Here is a 24,254-nt window from a genome sequence, read left to right on the forward strand (position 1 = left end):
ACCCTCCTGTGCCTTCCAGTGGCTTGTGATGTCTCTTTTTGCCAAGATAAGGCCCAAATCCTGGAACTTGCTTGTCACCTTATTTTAAGCAGTGTGACGGAACCAATGCAAAAAGACAGTACCCTGGGGTTGCGGTCAACTCCCTTTCTGTCACTTCTGCTAGCACCGAGGTCACTATATCCCCGAAGTCCCCCACATCTGGGCAAGTCCAAAACATGTGGAGGAATTCCGCTCCCACTTTGTTACATCATGGGCATGCCGCTGTCCTTATATCAAAGTATCTAATAATACGACCTGGCGTGAGGTAAGCCCTGTGGAGGACATAACAGTGGACTAGTTAGAATATAGTGTTTCTGGTGCCCTTGCTTGCTCATTCTACAAGTTCCCCCATGTTTTGTCGGCAATTGGTTCTCCCACATCTTCCACCCATTTCTGGTGGAAGGAATTGAAGGCAGGGAGTGTTGCATGACTAAACTGTATATATAGATGTGATTGCTTTGAATGTTCCCGCCGCGGTTACTATGTATTGGCACCCTTCTGAAGTGGCCGGCTCTGAGTCCCCCCCTCCCCCCCATTGTTTGCGTATCGCTGCTGTGAGGGCAGTATGTAAAAGGAAGTCTACCCCAGGTATGTCATACCTCTCTCTGAAATCATTGAATGGCAGCAGGGTTCTTTCTTCGGACAGCATCGCCACCGTGGTACCCCCACTTCCCTTCAGCCCTCGCCAGCCCTCCCCCCCCCCCCCATGTGGCAGGGCTTCACAGATAGTTAGTCAATGGGATCTCTGGGGCAGACGGGCACTTGGTCTTGGACCTCTGCAGACTCCTGTTCCAGCATTTACAGATTACTCCCAGCTCGGTAGCCATCTCTTTCTCCTGTATGGGAGGCTGCAGCACCACCCGTGATAGGAGGCGGAGACTGGGCGCCGCATCGCCTTGTTGCGCTGTCCCTCTCACCCGGCTCGCCACCCATTTTGTGAGCCATTGCAGCTGGGCCGCTATATAGTAGTACTCTAAGACCGGCACTGCTAGCCCTCCTGCTGCTTTTGCCTCATAAGTGTTGCAAGTGCTACTTTGCGTCTTCCCACTCCCCATAAGAATGCCACCATCAAAGCTGTGAGTTGGCCAAACATCCCCATTGGGATCCCCACCGGGAGCACACCGAAGTAATACAATAGCCACGGCAAAGTCACCATCTTGAGAAGGGCAACTCTGCCTGCCACTGATAAGAGTAGGGTCTCCCAGAAATCAAAACTGGCTTTTCACCTCTCTCAGTGCCCTCCCCACATTGCCCTCTAACAGGTTCGTCCAGTCGTGGTATATTTGGACTCCTAGATACGGCAGGCATCGGTTCTCCAATAAAACTCCCTCCACCTCCTGCAGTCTTTCTCTACTTGAACTTGGCGGGGAAGAGACAGGATTTTACCCAGTTCACCCTAATGCCTACTACTCTTTCTAGCACTGCAAGTAGTTCCCTCGCGCCTTGACACTCCTCCCTCACATTTTGTAGGAATAACAGCAAGTCGTCAGCATATAATGCTATGTGGTGTATTTGTCCTTCTATCTCCAGTCCACGATAGAAGCGTCCTTTCCTAGCCTTGGCTACCAGAGGCTCCATGGGCAAAACAAACAGCAGGGGGGATAAAGGGCATCCCTTGCGTGTTCCCCGCTCCACTCTGTGGCAGTCCGATATGAGCCTACCCGTCCTGACTTTGGCAGTTGAGTCTGTATACAGCAGGGCAGTCCATGCCATAAATTCAGACCCCAGACCAAACTTTCTCATCACCTGAAACAGATCAGGCCATTCAAGGCCATCAAAGGCCTTCTCTATGTCCACTGCAAAAAGGACAGCCTCTTCTTTACAGTAGTCGTCGGCCTCAAGCAGACGCAGCGACCACCGAACATTCAATTAAGCGTGGAGAGCGGGCTGTATGCCACTTCCCTGGCTTCAGCAGCAGGAAAATCGGCACCTCTTTTGTGGACACTGGGACCCCCTGAGCTGCTTAGCTTGGTTATAGAGTTCTACTAGCAGAGGACCCAAAAGGTCAACGTAGGTTAAGTAAAATTCAACTGGGAGCCCATCTGTTCCAGGTTTTTGTTCCTGGCCATGGCCTTGATGGAACACCTCACCTCTCCCAGCTTTATCTCCCTTCCCAATGACTCTGGCTCATCCTCCAATATTACTGGCAGCTCTTGGTCACCATATAGTCCTCTATTTAGGCATTCACGGGGGACATCCTACTCTCATATAGGTCGGTGTATTACCTCAGAAATATGTAATTGATGTCTTGTTGTCGGGCCGGACCTCCTCTTGCTCCCCCTTCATTTCTAGGATCACCGAACCCCTCCGGGCTGGCTAGCCAGCCGTGCTCCAGGTTTATCCCTTTCTGCGTGGGCACGGACCATGTAATATTGTAGTCAAAACAGTGTAGCCGCTCTGCATGCTCAGCCACTGCTTCTTTAGCTGCTAGGAGGTCCTCTTGCTTGTCTCTCCTTTCCAGTCTCTCCCTTTCTAGCTCCCGGAGGCGTTGCTCTACAGCTAGAGTGTCCAGAAATAGCACCTTTCTCACCCCTACTGCCTCAGCTATACACCTACCCCTTATAACTGCCTTAAAGGCTTCCCATTCCACCAAGGGATTCACGGCTGTCCTCGCGTTTTCTTCAAAGTATTGCCCAATCGCAGTACTTATTGTTGCTTGGAAAACTTGATCCTGTAACGACTCTGTTCTAAGACTCCAGATTGGGATTTTCGGCCTACTCCTAGTCCAGATCAATTCCACCAATATGGGGTTGTGGTCAGAGATCGTCCTCGCTAACTACTCACCACTCATCTGTATGCAGTTATGTACGTCTGGAGCGCATAATATGGAATCTGGCCTAAAATGCAACTTGTGTAGGGGCGAGAAAATTTTGTAATTCCTTTCTCCAGGGTGATGCGCCTCTCCAGGTGTCTATCAGCCCCCATTGTTGCTGCAAATTTCTTCGTGCTTCTGCTGTTCTACATATGGGTGAATCCGGTAGGGGCGGGTGGGAACGATCCAATGCTACGTCCCCAATGCTGTTAAAGTCCCCCCCTATTAGTGCACCCTATTACAACATTTTTTCCAAATACTTAATTACAAGTAGCATGATCAGCTAGATACCTTCCAGTAAATTTTAGGGACAGGCTCGGCTCAGTACAATTTGTCTGAAGCAGGTTACAACATTGTCTTTTCCTTGAGCCAGTAACAGTGTTTACATTTTCCCTTTTAGGTTTAGTGTGATCCTGTTATGCTAGAAAATGTACAACCTCAGCACAACTCCATACCCCCCATATGATTGATATATAGATATATCGAAATACCAAGAATTGCTCTCCTTCACTGTCACGTTTGCGGCAATTGCCGTTCCCGGCCGAAACACATATAGAAAGCCGGGATACTCACTTCCGGGCGGAAGTCGGGACCCGGTCCAGTCTTTGCTGCCGACCTTTCACGCTGAAGCACTTCCGGGGGAAACGCTTAAACATCGCGTTTCCCGCCGGCTCAGTGCTTCGGATTCCTTCCTGCTTCCAGATACGCTGTTTGTCCTCAGAGCCCGGAGACGTATCATGAAAGACCCTCGCCGCGCAGGAGCGCATTCTGGTTTCTTCTTCGCCGCGCTGGAGCGCTTGTTTGTTTTCATTGCATTTTGGTGTTCTGTGCCTTTGTTACGCACAGGAGCGCTAGTAGGGGTCATTAGAAGACACCGCGCTGGAGCGCTTTTATAATTTCTTTGCCTTTGGTTTTCTTCGCCTTGGTCCAGCGCAGGAGCGCCAGCAGGTCGTTAGACTACACCGCGCTGGAGCGCTATTCTTGGGGTTAAGAAATACTGCGCCAGAGCACTGCATATGATTTAATAGCACAATTGGGAAGTACCTCACCGCGCAGGAGCGCAGCCTAGGGGTACAGTTCCTCCTGAACAGGAACGATATCCTGGAGTACTGACGCCACCTAGGCGTACCACATCAGGGTTGTGCATCAACATTTGATTGTGCCTCATAGCGCAGGAGCGCTTTACCTTGGTTTTTCCTTTGGAGCTTCACTGTTATCTTGGTTCAGAGGTCAACAAAAGCACTGGTGAGTCCCCTACAGGCTTGTCCTTTTCTGTATGCGTTTAGGGTCTGTGCTGGAAGAGGGAGGTGTGGGCTTTTCCTAATCAGGTCTTTTTCTGTTTCCCCAGTTGACACCACGGTCTACCCCAGCTCCACACCCACACCAAGCCTCTACGTTCTTTTCTGGCTCCCTTCCCTGCGTCCATCTCATCCCTGCTGGGTACCACAGTCCACAAGGGTCAGGTGGGTACAGGGGCGGTGGCTCTTGTCGTCTCTGCGGAATTGCTTAACAAGCAGCGGTAAGTCTTGTGGGGCAACCCGACATTCACATTCCAAAGGGCACAAACTCCAGTTTTGAGGTCGCAAAGCTTCTTTTTTATATATATTTATTCCCCTCCCCCACACTTTGACTTCGAATATAAAATCTTTTGGATGAGAGTCACAATTATTAAGGGGTCCGTTGGAGACGGAGCTCAAACTAACATATCTTGATGCGTTCCTTATTTCATACATATGTTCTGCTTTATCTCTAAATGATGTTCATGACTTAATCTACCACTTCTCCTTTATGTTTGGACACTGAATTGTATTCTGGTTTTCACACTGGAACGTGCTAGACGTACTACCTTTTCTGTCACTCACAGTTCCTTGCTAACTCTCCCCCCACCTTTTTAAAGTCTACAGTGATTAAGTATCGGTGCTTGTGAACCACAAAAGGAAGCTAGAGGTAGACAGATGTGGCTTGTATCTGTATGAATTTCATACCAGCTAATTATATTCAGAGTGTTGGCTTTCTGCCTGTTTAATAAAGGGATAATGAAAAGAAATGTAGGAAAATCTGAATAAATACATTAAAAAGACAGTAGAATGAATCGTTTATTGTAAACAATTTCCCGGCCTGAGTAATCTTTCATATCATATTGATCTTTTTGTTTCTATTGACACATTATAAAGTAAATTCATGTTTTTAACACTATTTTCCCCATCAGTACAAGAAGGCAGAAAAAGTATAAAAGAAAAGAAAATGTTTTACTCACTTTCTAAAACGCAGTTCTATATCGCCTTTCTGTGATACTAACACAAAATGCCTTATTTTGTTGAGCATTTTATTTTTAAAAGCGGTGCTTCCTCCAATGTGAACATTAATTGAACCCCTGACTTGCTTCAAAGAGACACATTTTAAAATGTTGCCAAAATAAAATATGTGAACTATTAAGTTGAATTAGCCGCAGCAAATAGGTGACAGAAATGTTAATAATCTGTTGAATGTACATTTGTTCCCTAAATTAATCTGCATTTTATAAGGCATGCAGACCTGCTTGCTGTTCAAACCCAAGTTTTAAATATCGTGATTCATAAAAATATAACAGAACTTGCTTAATATTGCCTTATAACAGACATGTAGCATATAATGCTATTCCAAAACGTAGAATTCAGCCGCCGCACTGCACCATGATTCCAACGGCCCTGACCACATCATACAAGGGCTTTTTTAGACTGCGCTAATGACACATATATTGGTGTGGTTTGAAAGAGTCTAAACATAAAATTACACATTTCGTTTCTGGGCTGCAGACTGCTATAATAACAGCGGTCAGTATAAACCCATCAGACAAAGCATCTCTTTTAATGGGAGGCAGTAGTAGACGTGACACACATTAATAACCCATCCTGTGCTATTTAATATCTAAAACCAATATGTCTCAAGATAACAGGCAAAACGTCAAAACTATCTATAATGTGTGTTATAAAATGCTTCTCTACGCAAGGCATATACTACAGATCACAATACTGAATTTCGAGGAACTAAAGCAAGAATCACTGAATTAAAGGAACAACACTGCACAATTACAACACTGTGGTTGCAAATACTACAGGACAAAACATGCTATTTAAGGACATGTCAGCACCATTTCACACAAATTTCACTGTTGCAATGGGCATGCATAGCAGCAAGGAACCACCTGCTCATTGAAAATTGCAAGGGGTAAAGTGAATCTGTGTTTGTGTGGACGCCACAGCAAGGATAGGGGTTGGGTAGCATCCTCATCTCACCTCTGGAGAAGTGCGAGAAGCTGACTTACCTCTTCCACTACCCATATTTCGAGAAGCTACCAACCGCAACCCAACAAGAGATATTGTGGCCTGACTAGAAGGTGGGAAAATGCTGGTACACACTGAACTTGCAGGCGTGCATGCCCTTTACTACTGCCAAAATTCACTAGCCTCAACAAACAAAAGAGTCAATTAGAAGCGATGGCTGCTGTAAGATAGTGTTTGAAGAGTACACCCTTTGCCAAAGTTAGAATTTCTTAGCCCCACCTTGAGTTGATAATAATGGCGACAATAGGTATTTCTGGTTATATGACAATTCAGCTACACATGAAAGACAGGAATGGTGGAAGAGCCAATGGGAGTCATATGGGCTCACAGGAACATGGTGTGAAGACAGGTGTGATTTTGAGTCCTGGAAAACAAACCTCCGATACAAAGGGGTACAGAAACAAAAGAGCATTCGGACAACCACCCATCAGTCAGAAAACTAGACTGCAACAGCAAAATTAGGAAGAGTGCTAGAGTGCAACAAAGTCAGAAGTGGTGGAGTAGGTATATGAAAGAAAGGGGCAGGAGCATATCAACAGGTATTGGGCGGAGACAGAGGACAAGGAGGTTTAAGAAATTAATTAGTGGCTGAAAAAGAAGCAGTATTCATCAGGTGATTGCAGGAAGCTGGCTCTGTGTATATTTTACCAAAAAAAGAGGAATAGTGTGCACAGAGTCCAAAGAGTCCCCAAAGGTATGGCAGAGGTTAAAGTAGTTAACACCTTACTTTCAATGTAGTGGTAGCTGGGCTGAGCAGTTAGGCTTATCAGAGGGTAGAGTGAATGCGTTTGGTATACATACTCATACAAGGCAGGAATACACACTAAATGAATGACTGACTGACTCCAGGTCAATATTTGTAAAATAATTAAGTTAGTTACTTTTATTTCTAGGAATCAAGTTGAACTCAGTTATAGGCAAGCAGGCTTTTATGCAATACTTTCAGGTTACTGGCAAGAGGTTTGTATAGCATCAAACAATACTTTACATAGGCATGCAATGCTTTTCAGTACAGAAAAAGATACTTTGTATTCAGAATCGCACGTAGTACAATACAGTGAGAGACCAATGCAGTCCTATGGGAGGAAAGACAGGTGAGTGACTTGCAGGCAAGTAAGCAGCTTTGAGATTCAGTCTCCAAGGGTTTTGATCAACACTGGGCAAGGGTTGGACCAAGGTAGGTACTGCACAACCAGCAGCACTGGGGCAGCTGGGTGCAGAGGTCACTGGTCCTAATGTTATCCTATGGAGGCTGGGGGCCGTGTTGAAACCAATGGAGATCCTTGGTTGGGAAAAAAACAACTGCAGGCTCGGTTCCGAAGGCTGGCGGAAGGAATTCGAGAAGTACATTGGATAGTTCGGGGATGCCAGGACACAGTAGATTGGGCAGACCAAGGCCCCAGGGCTGCGAGTGCAGGGGTGTCTTTAGACATCGGTTGTTTCTCACCAGATCCGGTTGCGGTCAGTGGGACCCTTCAGGTTGAGGTCGCAGGCATTGAGGGGGAGGTCAGGATGGGTCATCCAACGCTGGATCGCAGGTCTGGATCGCAGGGGAGACTTCACTGGGTCAGTGGGCCACCTGGACTCATGCCGTGGGCGTTGGGTGCAGAGTGGTGTAAGTGCAGCAGATGCACATGGATCCGGATTCCTTGAGTTAGTTTCCGGCTGGAAAAATCCACAGGAGACAAGAGTCTTTGTTGAAAAAAGCGCAGATCCCCAAGTTTCTTCGAGGTTACTGGCTGCGGGCCACACCAGTTTCTTGGGGCAGGGTCGCTGAAGGAGGGGACAGGTCGGTAGAGCTGGGGCCAAGTCAGTCATCTTCTTCTCCGCTGCTGCACGACTCTTCGTCCTTCTTCTTTGTAGGTCAGTGAATCTGAGGAACAAGGTTCAGGGGAGCCCTTAAATGCAAAATGTAAAGGCGTTACGGAGGTCGGGAGGCAGTAGTCAAAGGCTACTGTCCCCTAGTGTGATTACACCCTCTGGGTGCCCCCTCACTTTGAGGAGAGGGGCACATCCCGGTTCCTATTGCACTTAATTCTCCAATTCAAGATGAAGAATTTCTAAGAGAGGGGTGCACCTCAGCTCCTGGTGACCCTAGGGGTGCGCCAGGCTAGGGTGGACTCTCCTACAATGCTACTTATTTTTCAGCCGGTCCTGCGGCCAAAAGTGGGGCTTGGACAAAGGGGCGAGCATCTCCTCTGGTTGGAGCTGCCCAACGCAGCACATCACTAGTTGAGAGACTTTGAGGCTCACCGCCAAGTGTTGCTGTTGCTGCCAGGGGGAGGTGTGAAACGCCTCCACCCAGAGCAAGCTTTGTTTCTGACCTCTGAGAGCATAAAAACTCTCACCCCATGAGGTCAGAAACCTGTATGGTGGTGGCAGGGACTGGTCAGCCAATACAGTAGGAGTGGGTCATTTTTCAGGCGGCATCTCGAAGATGCCCTCTGAGTGCATTTTATAATAAATCCATCACTGGCATCAGTGTGGGTTTATTGTGCTGAGTAGTCTGATCCCAAACTTCTCAGTCTTCAGTAAAGCCAACATGGAGCTGTGGAGTTTGTGTGATTAGAAACTCCCAGCCCATGTACTCAAAATGACTTCACTGTACTTACAATGTCTGTGAATAGCACAGCCACTGTAGGGGCATAATGCTCATGCAGATATGTCCTAACCTGTGGTATAGTACACCCTGCCTTAGTGCTGTGATGCCTGTAGAGGGGTGACTTATCCATGCCACAGGCAATGGTGGTGGGCATGGCACAAAGGGGATGTGTGCCATGTCGACCTTTCAGTTTGGTCTGCACCAAAACATGCAGTCTGCAACGGCAGTGTGTGGTTGTTAAGGTGAAGCATCTCTGAGGATGGAATAATACATGCTACAGCCCTCAGAGACCATCTCTGGTGACAAGGCACTTGGTACCAGGGGTACCTTTTACAAGCAACTTACAAGTGGCCCAGAGGTGTGCCAGTTGTGGAAACAAAGGAACAGGTTTGGGAAAGAAACAGGTGCTGTGGGGCCTGGTTAGCAGGGCCCCAGAACACCCTCAAACAAGTTAGCATCAGGTATCTGGCAAAAAGGTAGAAGGTAACCATGCAAAAAGAGGCACTTTCCTACAGTGATAAGTGGTGGACTCTAAAAGGAGCTGTGCCAGGAAAGAGGCTGAGTGATGCAAGAGGGTGATCTGAGAAAGGGAATGAGATAGGAGGAACACAGTCAAAAGCGAAACTAATGTGGTTGTCTGGCGTGGTGGAGTCCGAGCCAATAAACAGGCTTGCCCCCATGGAATGGGGTTTCAGAGACACCACTCTCGGAAGGGAAGGCAAAGGAAACAGTTGCTTCTTTAAAAAAAAGGGCATTACTGTGATGTCGCAAATCGATTTTATGTTTATGACAAGTCAAATGGGACCTGATCCTTTAAACTTAGAACATAAAATTCAGAAATCAAAAAATCAATAAACAGAAAAAAGTGTGAAGAAAAATGAAAGATTGATTTTTCCACACAAAAACTGGAGATCAAACAAAAATATCTTTCATTGAGTTTATCAGAAACACATTCATCCAAACCTGGATTGGGAGGAAGGAAGAGCCAGGGCCAAAGATTGCGCTGCTGATTCACTGGGCATTCTCTGGATCTGTGTATCTGCTGTTAAAGCCACACCTTGGAAAAAAGAGAAACAATGACATCAAACTAGCAACTTTAACTCACTATTCATTACAGAAAGTCTATACCTTTTAAAGTGAAATAAAATAACCATCATTTGGATACAGATTCTTATGCTATTGCTTAAATGTTCACAGAGACAACGCACACTGAAAACTGATTTTATTAGGCATTTTGAACTTCCATAAAGCAAATGTTACTGACTAAATATTGACAAGTGACAACGGGTCTTTCCACAACCCAACTTAATAGGGGAAATGGCAAGAGGATTATCAATCATTGCTAAAATCTCTTTACAAGCTTGAATTCTGGAAGCATCTTCCGGCAGTTACTTAAAAAGCCTCTCGGAGAAAATCTGCAGACAGCCTGTTGCTGGAACTTAGATCTCGATTTACCTCTGACCTAGAGTCCATCCACACCACTGTGTCTCTTATAGAACTCCTATAATGCTCAACTTTAGACCGTTCTCACTATATTATTAAGCAATTTAAATACCTACTCTTCTCTCATTGTTTCTACAAGTGCAAAACAGCTATTAGAACCTTTTTTCTTATTTGTTTTGCCCTAAAAGCATTTGTTCTTAGCCCCATGATATTCCTAATCAACCTCCAAACATTTTCCATGGACTAAACAATGTCATTTCTTTTTTCTGGGCTCTCCTAGAGATGGTCCCCCCCCCCATCTGCTTCACCACCTTTCATCATAGCTATAAGATGTAAGATGACATTGATCCCTAATAGACTCGCATCTACAATGGGGCTATGTCGCCATTCTTCCAAGGATAAGCCCCGGGTGCTCACTATCTAATTGTAATGATCTCCTTGAAAATAACTGAATTTGCTGGCCTTTGTTGATATTCTACATGGAAACCCCCAAACCTGTGTTTTTATAAGGCCTCATAACTGCAAAACAAACACTCTGAGCTTTAAAATGTAATGGGGTTTAAATAAAATTACTGACACTAAAACCACATGGTTCGATGACAAAAATAACATACAAATCCATGATTGAAATCAACAAACCCAGCCTTTCATATCAGAAACAACCTCTCGGACCCTAATGTGGCTGCAGTTCCTTCTCAAAGTTTATAGAATTGGCTGTGCCAAACCTCCATATTGTTGTACAGATCAGAAATGGAACAAGACTCAAATCTCTTCAGGAAAAATCAGCTCCAATTGAAACAATATTGTAAGGCTTCAGTTAAAAGTTTCCATAGGTAAGACTGATCTTCCAGCTAGCAAAATCAATCAATGTTTATCTAAGTTTAAACAGATTACACAGTCAGACATCAACAGCATAATTGCGACAATCAGCAAGCAACAATATATATTTGCTACAATTATAGCTTCAATGTTATCTGGCAAGGACCCCCCCCACCCCGCCCTCCTGCTTTGAAGTTTGCCACTCTAGTAACTCTGTTAAAAAAATCATGATGTATTATTAAACTGCCTTTCACGGCTAAATTACTAGAGAAAGCAACACAATCAACTGCATGAATTTGTTGAAGTTAATCATTTAGTACACTCGATGCATGTCAGTTTTTGATGAGGGCATAGCATGGAAACAATCCCAATGGCAGCTATGGATGAGCTGGAATGATCAGCAGACGAGGGGTCCCCAGCAGCTCCAGTGCTCTCTACACAAAGACCAATCTATTGTTCTGGGTCATTTAAGCAGACTTGGTGTCCTAGACACATATCGTACATCGATTAAAGATTTTCTGAGTGATTTGACACGACAGGTTAAAATGGACACCACACGGTCAACCCTCTACCATTTGAACTCTGAGATGCCCCAATAGTCCAAATTATTCAGACTACTTTTCAACCTAATTGTACTTTTATTAGCCCACTTGAGAAAGTATTTAGGGTACTCATTTTTCATGTAAGCTGATATCTAAATTGATTTGAGAATTGAAAAATATATTTCTCTAGCAGTGGACAACTATCAAAATTGTATGAGAGCAACTAAAAACTGAATGCCATATATTATCTTAATCCAACGTCTGGCAATATAACATTTGGCCTGGAGAGGTAGGCAAAACACAGTTACTGCCAACGATGTCAAACTGGGTGTTATGTTAATTTCATTTATAAAGCGCACAGCTACCCATCTGGTTTCCCATCGCTAGGCATAGGCCCAGCTGCTGCTCAAATCACTAGAATTAGAATAGACATGTTTTAAAAAGTTTACGGAACAGTAATAGAGGGGCGCACATATGTTTGGTGTGGTCAATGTAGTAAATGAGCACCCTCTTGACATACAAAGTGTGTAAGGTTCTTCCTGCAAAAGGCTGCAGTTGTGTAAAGAACATTGCTAAGTCAATGGTTTGACTGACAATGAACGTGGAGACGACCTTCGGCAGAAAGTTGGGGTTAGTTCTAAGAAAGAGCCAATCTTTGTGCACCAGGAAAGAAAAGTTTCTCTCCAAAGTCAGAGCTTGCAGCTCACTGACTCTCCGCAAGCGTGACTGCGCCAAAGGCAAGCCCGTCTGCGCCCATCCATGCCTAGACTGCGCCCAGCGCCAAACCCCCTGGCCCCCGCGAACACCAAGACACCCGACGCCACTACGACGCTAGCACCCTCCACGCACCTCCACGCACTCAACGCCAGCCGATCACACACCTGCCTCCGGGCCACACCAAAAAGGACCCATGGACCCTTTTCCTGCCGGACTGCAGCTACATCAGCCTCCAAACCGCCACCACGCCCACCGGAGTAGGTCGCAACAGCCTCCGAAGCCTTCTACTCAACACCAGCTCCGCCTGCAAATACGCCATCGAACTCTGGGACCTACTCGACTCCACCTCCCCAGACGTCGCCTTCCTGACGGAGACCTGGATGAGCCCCTCCTCGGGCACCCGACATTGCCATAGCCATCCCTGACAGCTACAAGATCACCCGCAGGGACCGCACCAACGGAACAGGAGGAGGGATCGCCATCGTCCACAGAAACACCCTCAGAATCTCGACCAGCACCGACGACACGCTCATCACCGCCTAACACCTGCACTTCCAGATCCACACCGACCCCAACACCACCCTGAGGAACCCTCATCTACAGACCCCCATCCGTAGTTCAGCGACTCCTTCGCTGACTTCGTCAGCATGCACGCCCTTGCTTCCACGGACTACATCCTCCTCGGAGACCTGAACTCCCACCTCAAGAACACCAACAGCAGCAACTGCACCACCCTGCTCGACAACCTCGAACTCAAACAGCTCATCAAGACTCCCACGTACTCTGCCGGGCACACGCTCGACCCCATCTTCTCAGCCAGCAACCACGTCACCTTCAGCCAAAACATTTAACTCCACTGGACCAACCATCGCAGCGTCCACTTCACCTTAGAGAAGCCTACCACGCACCACCGCACACAACGGGCCCCCAACCGCAGCTGAAGCAAGGTCACCGGAGACCAGCTAATCACCACCCTCGCCCGAAACCCACCAACGGACACGACCGACACCAACTCTGCCGCCAACAACCTCAGGCAATGGATCGACGACTGCGCCAACACTCTCGCCCCAATCAAGAAACACTCGAACAGACGCACCAACAGACAAGCATTGAAAATGCAATAGGTCTCGCAATAACGCGAGTCTGAACTATTAGCATTGTAAATGATTATGCCCTTTATTTTTGCGTTCTGGTTTTTGGAACATAAATAAAAGGCTTTGCCATTTACAAGGCCTATAGCTTAAATTTGCGTTAAAACGAGACCTATTGCATTGCAATGGTGGTGGTGCTGCTGAGTTTTCTCTGAATCTGCACCCACAATCTGCACCCACAATCTGCACCCACAATGTGTGAGTGGCGTTGCCTGTGTCAGTGGCGTTGCCTGTGTCAGTGGCGTTGCCTGTGTCAGTGGCGTTGCCTGTGTCAGTGGCGTTGCATGTGTCAGTGGCGTTGCGCGTGCGAGTGGCGTTGCGCGTGCGAGTGGCGTTGCGCGTGCGAGTGGCGTTGCGCGTGCGAGTGGCGTTGCGCGTGCGAGTGGCGTTGCGCGTGCGAGTGGCGTTGCGCGTGCGAGTGGCGTTGCGCGTGCGAGTGGCGTTGCGCGTGCGAGTGGCGTTGCGCGTGCGAGTGGCGTTGCACGTGCGAGTGGCGTTGCGCGTGTGAGTGGCGTTGCGCGTGTCAGTGGCGTTGCGCGTGTCAGTGGCGTTGCGCGTGTCAGTGGCGTTGCGCGTGTCAGTGGCGTTGCGCGTGTCAGTGGCGTTGCGCGTGTCAGTGGCGTTGCGCGTGTCAGTGGCGTTGCGCGTGTCAGTGGCGTTGCGCGTGTCAGTGGCGTTGCGCGTGTCAGTGGCGTTGCGCGCGTGAGTGGCGTTGCGCGCGTGAGTGGCGTTGCGCGCGTGAGTGGCGTTGCGCGCGTGAGTGGCGTTGCGTGCGTGAGTGGCGTTGCGTGCGTGAGTGGCGTTGCGTGCGTGAGTGGCGTTGCGTGCGTGAGTGGCGTTGCGTGCGTGAGTGGCGTTGCGTGCGTGGCGTTGCGTGCGTGAGTGGCGTTGCGTGCGTGAGTGGCGTTGCGTACGTGGCGTTGCGTGCGTGAGTGGCATTGCGTGCGTGAGTGGCGTTGCGTGCGTGAGTGGCGTTGCGCGTGTGAGTGGCGTTGCGCGTGTGAGTGGCGTTGCGCGTGTGAGTGGCGTTGCGCGTGTGAGTGGCGTTGCGTTGCGCGTGTGAGTGGCGTTGCGTTGCGTGTGTGAGTGGCGTTGCGCGTGAGTGGCGTTGCGCGTGAGTGGCGGTGCGTGCGTGAGTGGCGTTGCGTGCGTGAGTGGCGTTGCGTGCGTGAGTGGCGTTGCGTGCGTGAGTGGCGTTGCGTGCGTGAGTGGCGTTGCGCGCGTGAGTGGCGTTGCGCGCGTGAGTGGCGTTGCGCGCGTGAGTGGCGTTGCGCGCGTGAGTGGCGTTGCGCGTGTGAGTGGCGTTGCGCGGGTGAGTGGCGTTGCGCGGGTGAGTGGCGTTGCGCGGGTGAGTGGCGTTGCGCGGGTGAGTGACGTTGCGCGGGTGAGTGGCGTTGCGCGGGTGAGTGGCGTTGCGCGGGTGAGTGGCGTTGCGCGGGTGAGTGGCGTTGCGCGGGTGAGTGGCGTTGCGTGCGTGAGTGGCGTTGCGTGCGTGAGTGGCGTTGCGTGCGTGAGTGGCGTTGCGTGCGTGGCGTTGCGTGCGTGAGTGGCGTTGCGTGCGTGAGTGGCGTTGCGTGCGTGGCGTTGCGTGCGTGAGTGGCATTGCGTGCGTGAGTGGCGTTGCGTGCGTGAGTGGCGTTGCGCGCGTGAGTGGCGTTGCGCGTGTGAGTGGCGTTGCGCGTGTGAGTGGCGTTGCGCGTGTGAGTGGCGTTGCGCGTGTGAGTGGCGTTGCGTTGCGCGTGTGAGTGGCGTTGCGTTGCGTGTGTGAGTGGCGTTGCGCGTGAGTGGCGTTGCGCGTGAGTGGCGGTGCGTGCGTGAGTGGCGTTGCGTGCGTGAGTGGCGTTGCGTGCGTGAGTGGCGTTGCGTGCGTGAGTGGCGTTGCGCGCGTGAGTGGCGTTGCGCGCGTGAGTGGCGTTGCGCGCGTGAGTGGCGTTGCGCGCGTGAGTGGCGTTGCGCGCGTGAGTGGCGTTGCGCGTGTGAGTGGCGTTGCGCGGGTGAGTGGCGTTGCGCGGGTGAGTGGCGTTGCGCGGGTGAGTGGCGTTGCGCGGGTGAGTGACGTTGCGCGGGTGAGTGGCGTTGCGCGGGTGAGTGGCGTTGCGCGGGTGAGTGGCGTTGCGCGGGTGAGTGGCGTTGCGCGGGTGAGTGGCGTTGCGTGGATGAGTGGCGTTGCGTGGATGAGTGGCGTTGCGTGGATGAGTGGCGTTGCGTGGATGAGTGGGGTTGCGTGGGTGAGTGGGGTTGCGTGGGTGAGTGGTGTTGCGTGGGTGAGTGGCGTTGCGTGGGTGAGTGGCGTTGCGTGGATGAGTGGCGTTGCGTGGATGAGTGGGGTTGCGTGGATGAGTGGGGTTGCGTGGATGAGTGGGGTTGCGTGGATGAGTGGGGTTGCGTGGATGAGTGGGGTTGCGTGGATGAGTGGGGTTGCGTGGATGAGTGGGGTTGCGTGGATGAGTGGGGTTGCGTGGATGAGTGGTGTTGCTTGGGTGAGTGGCGTTGCGTGGGTGAGTGGCGTTGCGTGGGTGAGTGTGGTGTTGCGTGGATGATAGTGGGCTTGCGTGGATGATAGTGGGCTTGCGTGGGTGTGAGTGGCGTTGCGTGTCTGTAAGTGTTACTGTGTGGGTGAAAGTGGCACAGAGCCTTTGATGTGGCCTGGTGCAGGAGAAATGCTGCTGCTGCTAATTAAATACAAGAGCGGCCGGGAAGCAGCCGGGAAACACAAGTACAGCCGGCCACATAATATGGGGAGGAGAAGCCGCACAGCACACGCTGGGAGAAGCCCTTTGATGTGCTGTGCGGCCGCGATGCGCGCTCTGTGCTGGGGGAGGGCCATTAGCCTGAACTCGCGGCAAGATCAAACGAAGGGTGGGAGGGACATTGAGGAACAGGAACAGATGGCCATGAAAGTGTATGGGCCAAAAGCGCGTGCCTGTACGTGCACTCGAAGAAAACGCCACGAAAAAAAGCGGTGGTTTGACAATCAGTTCGAGCACTTGAATTCTCGCCATTTCCCATTCCTTCGGAATGGTAAAGGACGAGACCTAAAAAACCATCTGGCTCACCGCCGACCTCCAGGCATCCAAGCAGGCCTGCCGTAGGCTCGAGATGAAGTGCCACCACGAACAGACACCGGACAGCAACACAGCCTACAAGAGCGCCATTCGCAGACACCACCAACTCATCCTAACCGCCAAAAGGACCTACTTCAAAGGGCGCATTGACAGCAACGCACACAACAGCAAAGAGCTCTTCAACATTGTAAAGGAACTCTCCAACCCCAGCTACAACGACTTCCCGCCATCACAAGACCACTGCAACTCCCGAGCCATCTTCTTTCACCCCAAGATCGCAGACATCCTCGACAGCTTCAACAACCAGGCCCCCCCGACTGACACAAATTGTGTGTGTTAGGAGGCTCCAAATCACTGAAGTCTTGCACACAAGTAACAATGAAACTAAATTGTTTCTTCACTTTCTTAGAGTACTTAAAAAACTTGATTCAAATTATGATTTGGCAGTTCATCAATGAATCTTTATTTTATGAATATTTGTTCATGATTTGATTTCAATACGTTATTTCAATCCATAACGTGATGAGACATTGTTGTGATACATTTATTTTAACACCCAATGCATTTCGGGTCATTAAATCGACCCTTCATCAGGGGTCTATAAAGGAAAACCACAGGGGACCAGATCAGTCACTATCTGTACAAATTCTCACATATAAACAAAATGACATCATAGCTTATCATTATCAATAAGTGCTAGTTTAGTGAGGTACCTAACAACGCAATAACACTATTGTCGTTTCTAACAAAAAAGCGTGAAGTGAATGCCAAAAAAAGTTCTCTCTTAGCGCGTGTAATATGGAATGTGCAATTTTAGGGCGTTTAGACCTCTGATAAATGGTTTGCGAGTGATAGATCCGTGCATGAACATGAAGGGTAAGAAGAAAGAAAAAACGTGTGCAGGCTAATGGTGAACAGGGATGCAGTCTCCTGCGGATCTCGGTGAAGGGAATAGTGGTACTTACAATTGAGTTTGTCGAAGTGAGAGTCGCGGTCAGTGATCGTTAGTCTCTTCTGTGTTAGTTCGGAAAAGTAAGTTCGAATATTGAATGACCAATGGGCATTGTTTTAACTTCAAAAACGCGTCATGTGACTACGTCCCGTGGACTCAAGGTGCTTGCGTGATCATGTGATCTGGGTGTATTGGCTTCAGTACCGGGTCACGTGTGTGATGACGACCAATAGAAGATGTACAAAAAGCTCACTGAGCGCAAAGAACGTGGAAGCTGCCGAATAAAGAAAGAAGACAGACGGAGGTCAAATATTGTGTGGTGACGGATTCGGAAAAGAGACTCGCTGAGGTGCTAATGAAAAAACAACGTGTGAAGTGAAGGAATGATGTGAAATGTGAAAAATTGGATATGATGTAAACAAATGAACTAGAGAAGAGTACAATACATAATCGTTAAATAAGGACAATATAAAGGTTGTGTGCAATAAAGTTATCATGATCAAGAATAGAGCAATGTCCAATGTTAAGTAGGAAATACAATTAAAGGAAACATACATATTCTACCCTATCATTCATCTCGTTTGATTGAAGAGAGTTACATTTTTTTATCCAGTAGAACTTAGCCATTAAACGAGATTTGTGAGGATCCATGTCGCAGCGTTGTGGCACTACTTCCAGTATTGTGAATTTCATTTGCGAAATCTGGTGATTGGCTTCCATCCAATGGGTGGCGATGGTGGATTTCATGTTTTTTAACCTAATGTTACTTTTATGTTCAGTCATTCTGACCTTGATCTTCCTCTCGGTTTGTCCTACATAAATCTTGCCGCAAGGGCATTTTATTGCGTAGATTACCTTTTTCGTGTCACATGTGCTTGAATGACAAAGCATAATTTGGTTTCCTTTCATTGGATGCAAAAACGTATCACCGGTGATTACATATTGCGTTGTTAGGTACCTCACTAAACTAGCACTTATTGATAATGAAAAGCTATGATGTCATTTTGTTTATATGTGAGAATTTGTACAGATAGTGACTGATCTGGTCCCCTGTGTTTTTCCTTTATAGGCCCCTGAGGAAGGGTCGATTTAATGACCCGAAATGCATTGGGTGTTAAAATAAATGTATCACAACGATGTCTCATCACGTTATGGAATGAAATAACGGATTGAAGTCAAATCATGAACAAATATTCATAAAATAAAGATTCATTGATGAACTGCCAATTGATCATTTGAATCAAGTTTTTTAAGTTCTCTAAGAAAGTGAAGAAACAATTTAGTTTCATTGGAACTTGTGCGCAAGACTTCAGTGATTAGGAGCCTCCTAACACACACAATTTTTGTTATTCAAAGCCACCGACAGACACGGTGCGACAGACATTGCAGCACAGAGTCTTAAGATAAAGAACACATCATTGAAATTGTATGAAATCCTGAGTGCACTGGGATATCAAAATTTGTTTATACCCCCGACTGACACCTCAGACTCACCACCCCCCAGCCACATCAACCTCCTGCTCCCTGGACCTACGTCAACGAAATCACAAAAATCATGAACACCATCCACTCCGGCTTACCATCTGACACATGCCCGCACCACATCTTCAACAAAACAAGCTCCACCATTGCACCCCACCTCCGCAAGGTCATCAACAGCTCCTTTGAGACTGCCACCTTTAAGGAGAGCTGGAAGCACGCAGAGATCAACGCCTTACTCAAGAAACCCAAAGGTGGACCCCAAGGACCTCAAGAACTTCCAGCCCATCTCCCTACTCCCGTTCCCGGCGAAAGTCATTGAGAAGATTGTCAACAAGCAACTGACCTCCTTCCTCGAAGAGAACATCCTGGACCCATCCCAATCCGGATTCCGCAGCAACCAAAGCACCGAAACAGCCCTCATTGCCGCCACCGACGACATCAGGGCCATGCTGGACAACGGAGCGGCCCTCATCCTCCTGGACCTTTCGGCCGCCTTCGACACCGTCTGTCATCACACCCTTAGCACACGCCTCCATAACGCAGGGATTCGCGACAAAGCCCTGGACTCGACAACTTCTTTCCTCACTGGCAGAACCCAGAGTGTCCACCTCCCCCCATTCCGCTCTACTAACACCAAGATCATCTGCGGCATACCCCAAGGATCGTCCCTCAGACGGACACTCTTCAACATCTACATGGCACCGCTCGCCAACATCGTCCGATCACTCAACCTCAACATCATCTCATACGCCGACGACACCCAGCTGATCCTCTCCCTCACCAAGGCCCCCACCACCGCCAAATTCAACCTCCATGAAGGAATGAAGGCCACCACCGACTGGATGATGAGCAGCCGCCTGAAACTGTACTCGGACAAGACTGAGGTCCTCATCATCGGATTCTCCCCTCCGCCTGGGACGACTCATGGTGGCCGGCCGCACTGGGAGCTGCACCGACGCCCACCAACCACGCACGCAACCTGGGAGTCATCCTGGCATCCGCTCTGTCAATGATTCAACAAGTGAACGCTGTCTCCTCCTCCTGTTGCAACACCTTGCGCATGATCTACAGATGGATCCGCACCGGTACCAGAAAGACGGTCACCCAGGTCCTCATCAGCAGTAAACTGGACTATCGCAACTCTCTCTACGCAGGAACCTTAGCCAAACTCCAGAAACGACGACAATGCATACAGAACGCCTCTGCACGCCTCATCCTCGACATCCCCTGCCACAGCCACATAACAGCCCACCTGAAAAACCTGCACTGGCTCCCCGTCAACAAGAGGATCATCTTCAAACTCCTCACCCATGCTCACAAAGCTCTCCACAACACCAGACCAGCGTACCTCAAAGAACAACTCACCTTCTACACCCCGAACCTCCAGCTTCGGTCCGTTGACCTCGCCCTTGCCACTGTCCCAAGCATCCGCCGAGCGAATGGCGGCGGAAGGTCGTTCTCTCACCTCACCGCAAAAACCTGGAACACCCTCACCAACCGCCTACAACAGACCCAGGGCCTGCTGCCCTTCAGGAGACTCCTCAAGACCTGGCTGTTTGCGCAGTAGCAGCACCCCCCCCCCCCCAGCGCCCTGAGACCCCGAAGGGTAAGTACTGTGCTCTACAAATGTACTGATTGATTGATTGACTAAATCATTGAAATTCAGCAGTTATAGTTACCGGAGATAACTATAATTGCTTATTACCTCACATATACTCATGACTTGGACAGTGACATCACTGGTGCCATCACCCACAGAACCACTCACAGCCCATTACAGCCTCTCATACACCCACTCACACAACCACAGAACCATTCATATACTCGTTCACACACCCAACCACTCACCAATACACCAATCCGGCTTTAGAAAAGGATGCAGCACAGAGACTGCCACCTTAAATGTCATTGACGACATTCACAAATCACTGGACAAGGACCGCTGCCGTCTACTCATACTCCTGGACCTCTTGGCAGCCTTTGACACAGTCCACCACAAACTACTCATCAACGTTCTCCAAGAAAGGGCAGGAGCAGAAGGGGTGGTTTTACAATGGTTCACCTCCTTCTTGCAAAACTGCTCTCAAAGAACAAAAATCCGAAACTTCACGTCCTACACCCTATAATCAGAGGTGTTTCCCAAGGTTCAGTTCTTTCACCTGCTCTGTTCAACATTTACATGGAGCTACTCACCATCATCCTCAAAAAAGCCAATATTCCCTTCCACCTCTATGCCGATGACACTCAGATCTACCTCGAAACCTCCACCATAGCGGACATGCAAAGACTCAATAACACCCTAATAGAAGTCCAAAAGTGGCCGTCTCAAAACCATCTGAAACTCAACCAAGCCAAAACGGAAATCCTCCTCATAGCCAACAAAGAACATACCCCCAGAATCACGGAGTGGATAAAGTCAATTGATGCTCTCGACTGTACTCTCATCCCGGCAGACTCAGTGAAGTCATTGGGTATCACTCTAGACTCCAACCCTGACATGGTCAAACACATCGAGAACACTGCAAGATGTTCCTTCTTCAACTTAAAACTACTGAACAAAATCAAACCCTTCATCCCACCAAATGACCTTAAGCAAGTCACGCAATCCCTCGTGCTATCCAGATTAGACTATGGGATCGCCACCCTCACAGGCACAGCTAAACTACACCTTGCTCCTCTCAGATCAACCCTAAATGCAGCAGCCAGAATGGTGACGGAGGAAAGAAATACGAACACATCTCCCCCGCTCTAAAAGAGCTTAAGTGGCTCCCAATAGAAATGAGGGCTAACTTCAGAACTGCTTGTCTCACACACAAAGCTCTGCACACTGAAAAACCCACCTAACTAGCCGCCAAACTCAATAAAGTGGGACAGACAAGAAATCTCAGAAGTGCCAACACTCTGTTACTCATTCCCCCGAAAACCTGCAAACAAAACACCTTATCTAGGTCCTTCTCCAGAAATGCACCCAGAATTTGGAATGTCATCCCTATACATATCAGCACTAACCCTTCCTTCAAAGTATTCAAAAGCCATCTCAATAACGCAACGCCACTCATCCACGCAACGCCACTCACCCACGCAACGCCACACACCCACGCAACGCCACTCACCCACGCAACGCCACTCACCCACGCAACGCCACTCACCCACGCAACGCCAAGTAACCAAAAACATTTCCATGACAAAAAGGAGTCTCTGGCCCTTAATCCACCCACCATATGCAAGCGTTTTCATCAGCATAGCATATAGCATATCTACTAGTGATTTTTAGTTAAAGCTTTTACAAATGTTTATTGCTTTTTTGATTTGTAATTCTTTAGCATTGGCTACTAAAAATAAAAATGCAAAAGATTTACAACAAAAAACCCATAAACAATTCTAAATGCACTAACTCTAACGCTGCGAGACCTATTGCATTTCCAATGCTTGTTCTTAAATGCTAATTCCCAACTGTAACATCCCTGTAACCTTTGATTTTTTCAGTGAATTTCTATGGTTTTTAACTAGTAGTTGCGTTTGCAGAGTGGTGGAGAAAGTGGGCATGGCCTCTGAAGTCCTCTGAGCAATCCTGCTGTTGGGGACTTACTGGAGTTAACAGGAGAGCTTGTTGCCCCCCCCAAACACTCTCAGCATTCAAGGGGATTTAATTCCCCAACTAGTAGTGGACCAGGAGGCACGTTTGCAGAGTAGTGCAGAAAGAGGGCGGGGCCTCTGGCAACTTGCCGGTCCGTTTAAAAAAAATATATATATCTTTTTAACAGGGGAGCTGCGTGCTTGCCCTTCAGTGGGCTGATTTCAGCCAGGGACCCCATGCCTCGGGGCCAGGCTACTTTGAAAGGGGGGGGGGGTGGCTCTCCCTCCTTGGCCCGATTTCAGCCCCAGGGACCTCATTCCTCGGGCCAGGCATGATTATTTGTTTTGAAATAAAAACGGAGTGGGGCCTCATATTTGTTTTTAATTCTAAAACAGGAGCGGGAGGGGTTCAAGGGACCCGCTCCCTCCCCAGGCTTTTTCAAAAATTCAAAACACAATGGCAGAGGGCAGGGGCTACTAAAACAGCACCCAACAGATTGAATTGTGTCCTAAAGTAACAAAAAGGTCCACGAAACCAGGGAATACTTCCCTCTATACTCCCCACAATATGGAACAAAGTCACAACAAATTGCACTGCAAAAAGGTTTCAGCACTCTTATGCATACATATTGCTTTATCGTATTACAGTCCACAAATTATTAGCACAATGAAGAATTGTCCAACTCCTGTGGTATGTATTTTCAAACGCAGTTTTCACTTTATTTTTTCATCAAAGGATTCACTCCACAGTCCCAAAAAGCATAGCCAACACTTTTCGTCTACTAAGAGACTTCTTCATGTACGAAAAAAGACATTTCATTTTGACAAGAGTGAGGAGCGGTTACCAGGCTGCTAAGGAATTGTGAAACAATAAATGTAGTTGAGCTTATATAGCGCACAGCTACCCGCAGTGGGTTTCCCGGCGCTTGCTTAGGGAACCCGTCCTGGTATTCCCCTGTGAGATAGCAGGGTATCCACAAGGTGAAAGTCAGGCATCCCGCCGCGAGGGGCCGTTGTGGAGATTAAGCAAGCTATTGCCCAGAGTCGCAGAGTGTGAACTCGTGAGTCGAGGAGGCACCGGGGCGAGAATTATCGAGTCCGTGGAATTTTTAGCCCAAGACCCGCCGAGGCGGGGAATTGAACCCTGGTCCAGGACCGATCTCAGCTTCCGGGTCTGCTGCCTCTAACCCCTGAGCCACACTTCTCCACATAAAGAATTAATCTTTTCGGGGATAGGAACACTACAAGATGTGACGCAACACTTTTGTCGGCATACTGTCAAGCCCTGAATAAGTCTCTCAGTAGACGAAATGCGTTGGCTATGCTTTTTGGGACTGTGGAGTGAATCCTTTGATGAAAAAATAAAGTGAAAACTGCATTGAAAATACATACCACAGGAGTTGGACAATTCTTCATTGTGCTAATAATTTGTGGACTGTAATACGATAAAGCAATATGTATGCATAAGAGTGCTGAAACCTTTTTGCAGTGCCTTTTTCAAAAATGTTTTGATTAATACATCAACTGAGCGGGGCAGACCAAAAGTAGCCTTATTGTGAAGCCAATTTCCATTGCTCTTGCGAATGGATATTATATAATGCAAAATAGTTTAGATTCAAGAAGCGTTAAAAATAATGCTTCTGCGTGCTACAAGTAATACTAACAGTTAGAAAGCATGTATTCTACTTAAATAAAGGCAACAGATTTTCTTTTGGGGAGAAAATCTACATT

General features: G+C 48.4%; 1 protein-coding gene across 1 annotated transcript in view; it reads right to left on the reverse strand.

Moving 5' to 3' along the window:
• The window catches only part of PLRG1 (pleiotropic regulator 1), a 138,747-nt gene that overhangs the window by 70,664 nt on the left and 43,829 nt on the right, over nucleotides 1–24,254 (reverse strand). The window contains exon 5 of the mRNA XM_078676958.1: nucleotides 9,740–9,833. Coding sequence (XP_078533084.1) covers nucleotides 9,740–9,833 — 94 coding nt within the window. The remainder of the gene's footprint in view (nucleotides 1–9,739; nucleotides 9,834–24,254) is intronic.

The sequence above is a fragment of the Lissotriton helveticus genome, chromosome 2_1 (genome assembly GCF_964261635.1).
Source record: "Lissotriton helveticus chromosome 2_1, aLisHel1.1, whole genome shotgun sequence".
Classification (NCBI taxonomy): Eukaryota; Metazoa; Chordata; class Amphibia; order Caudata; family Salamandridae; genus Lissotriton; species Lissotriton helveticus.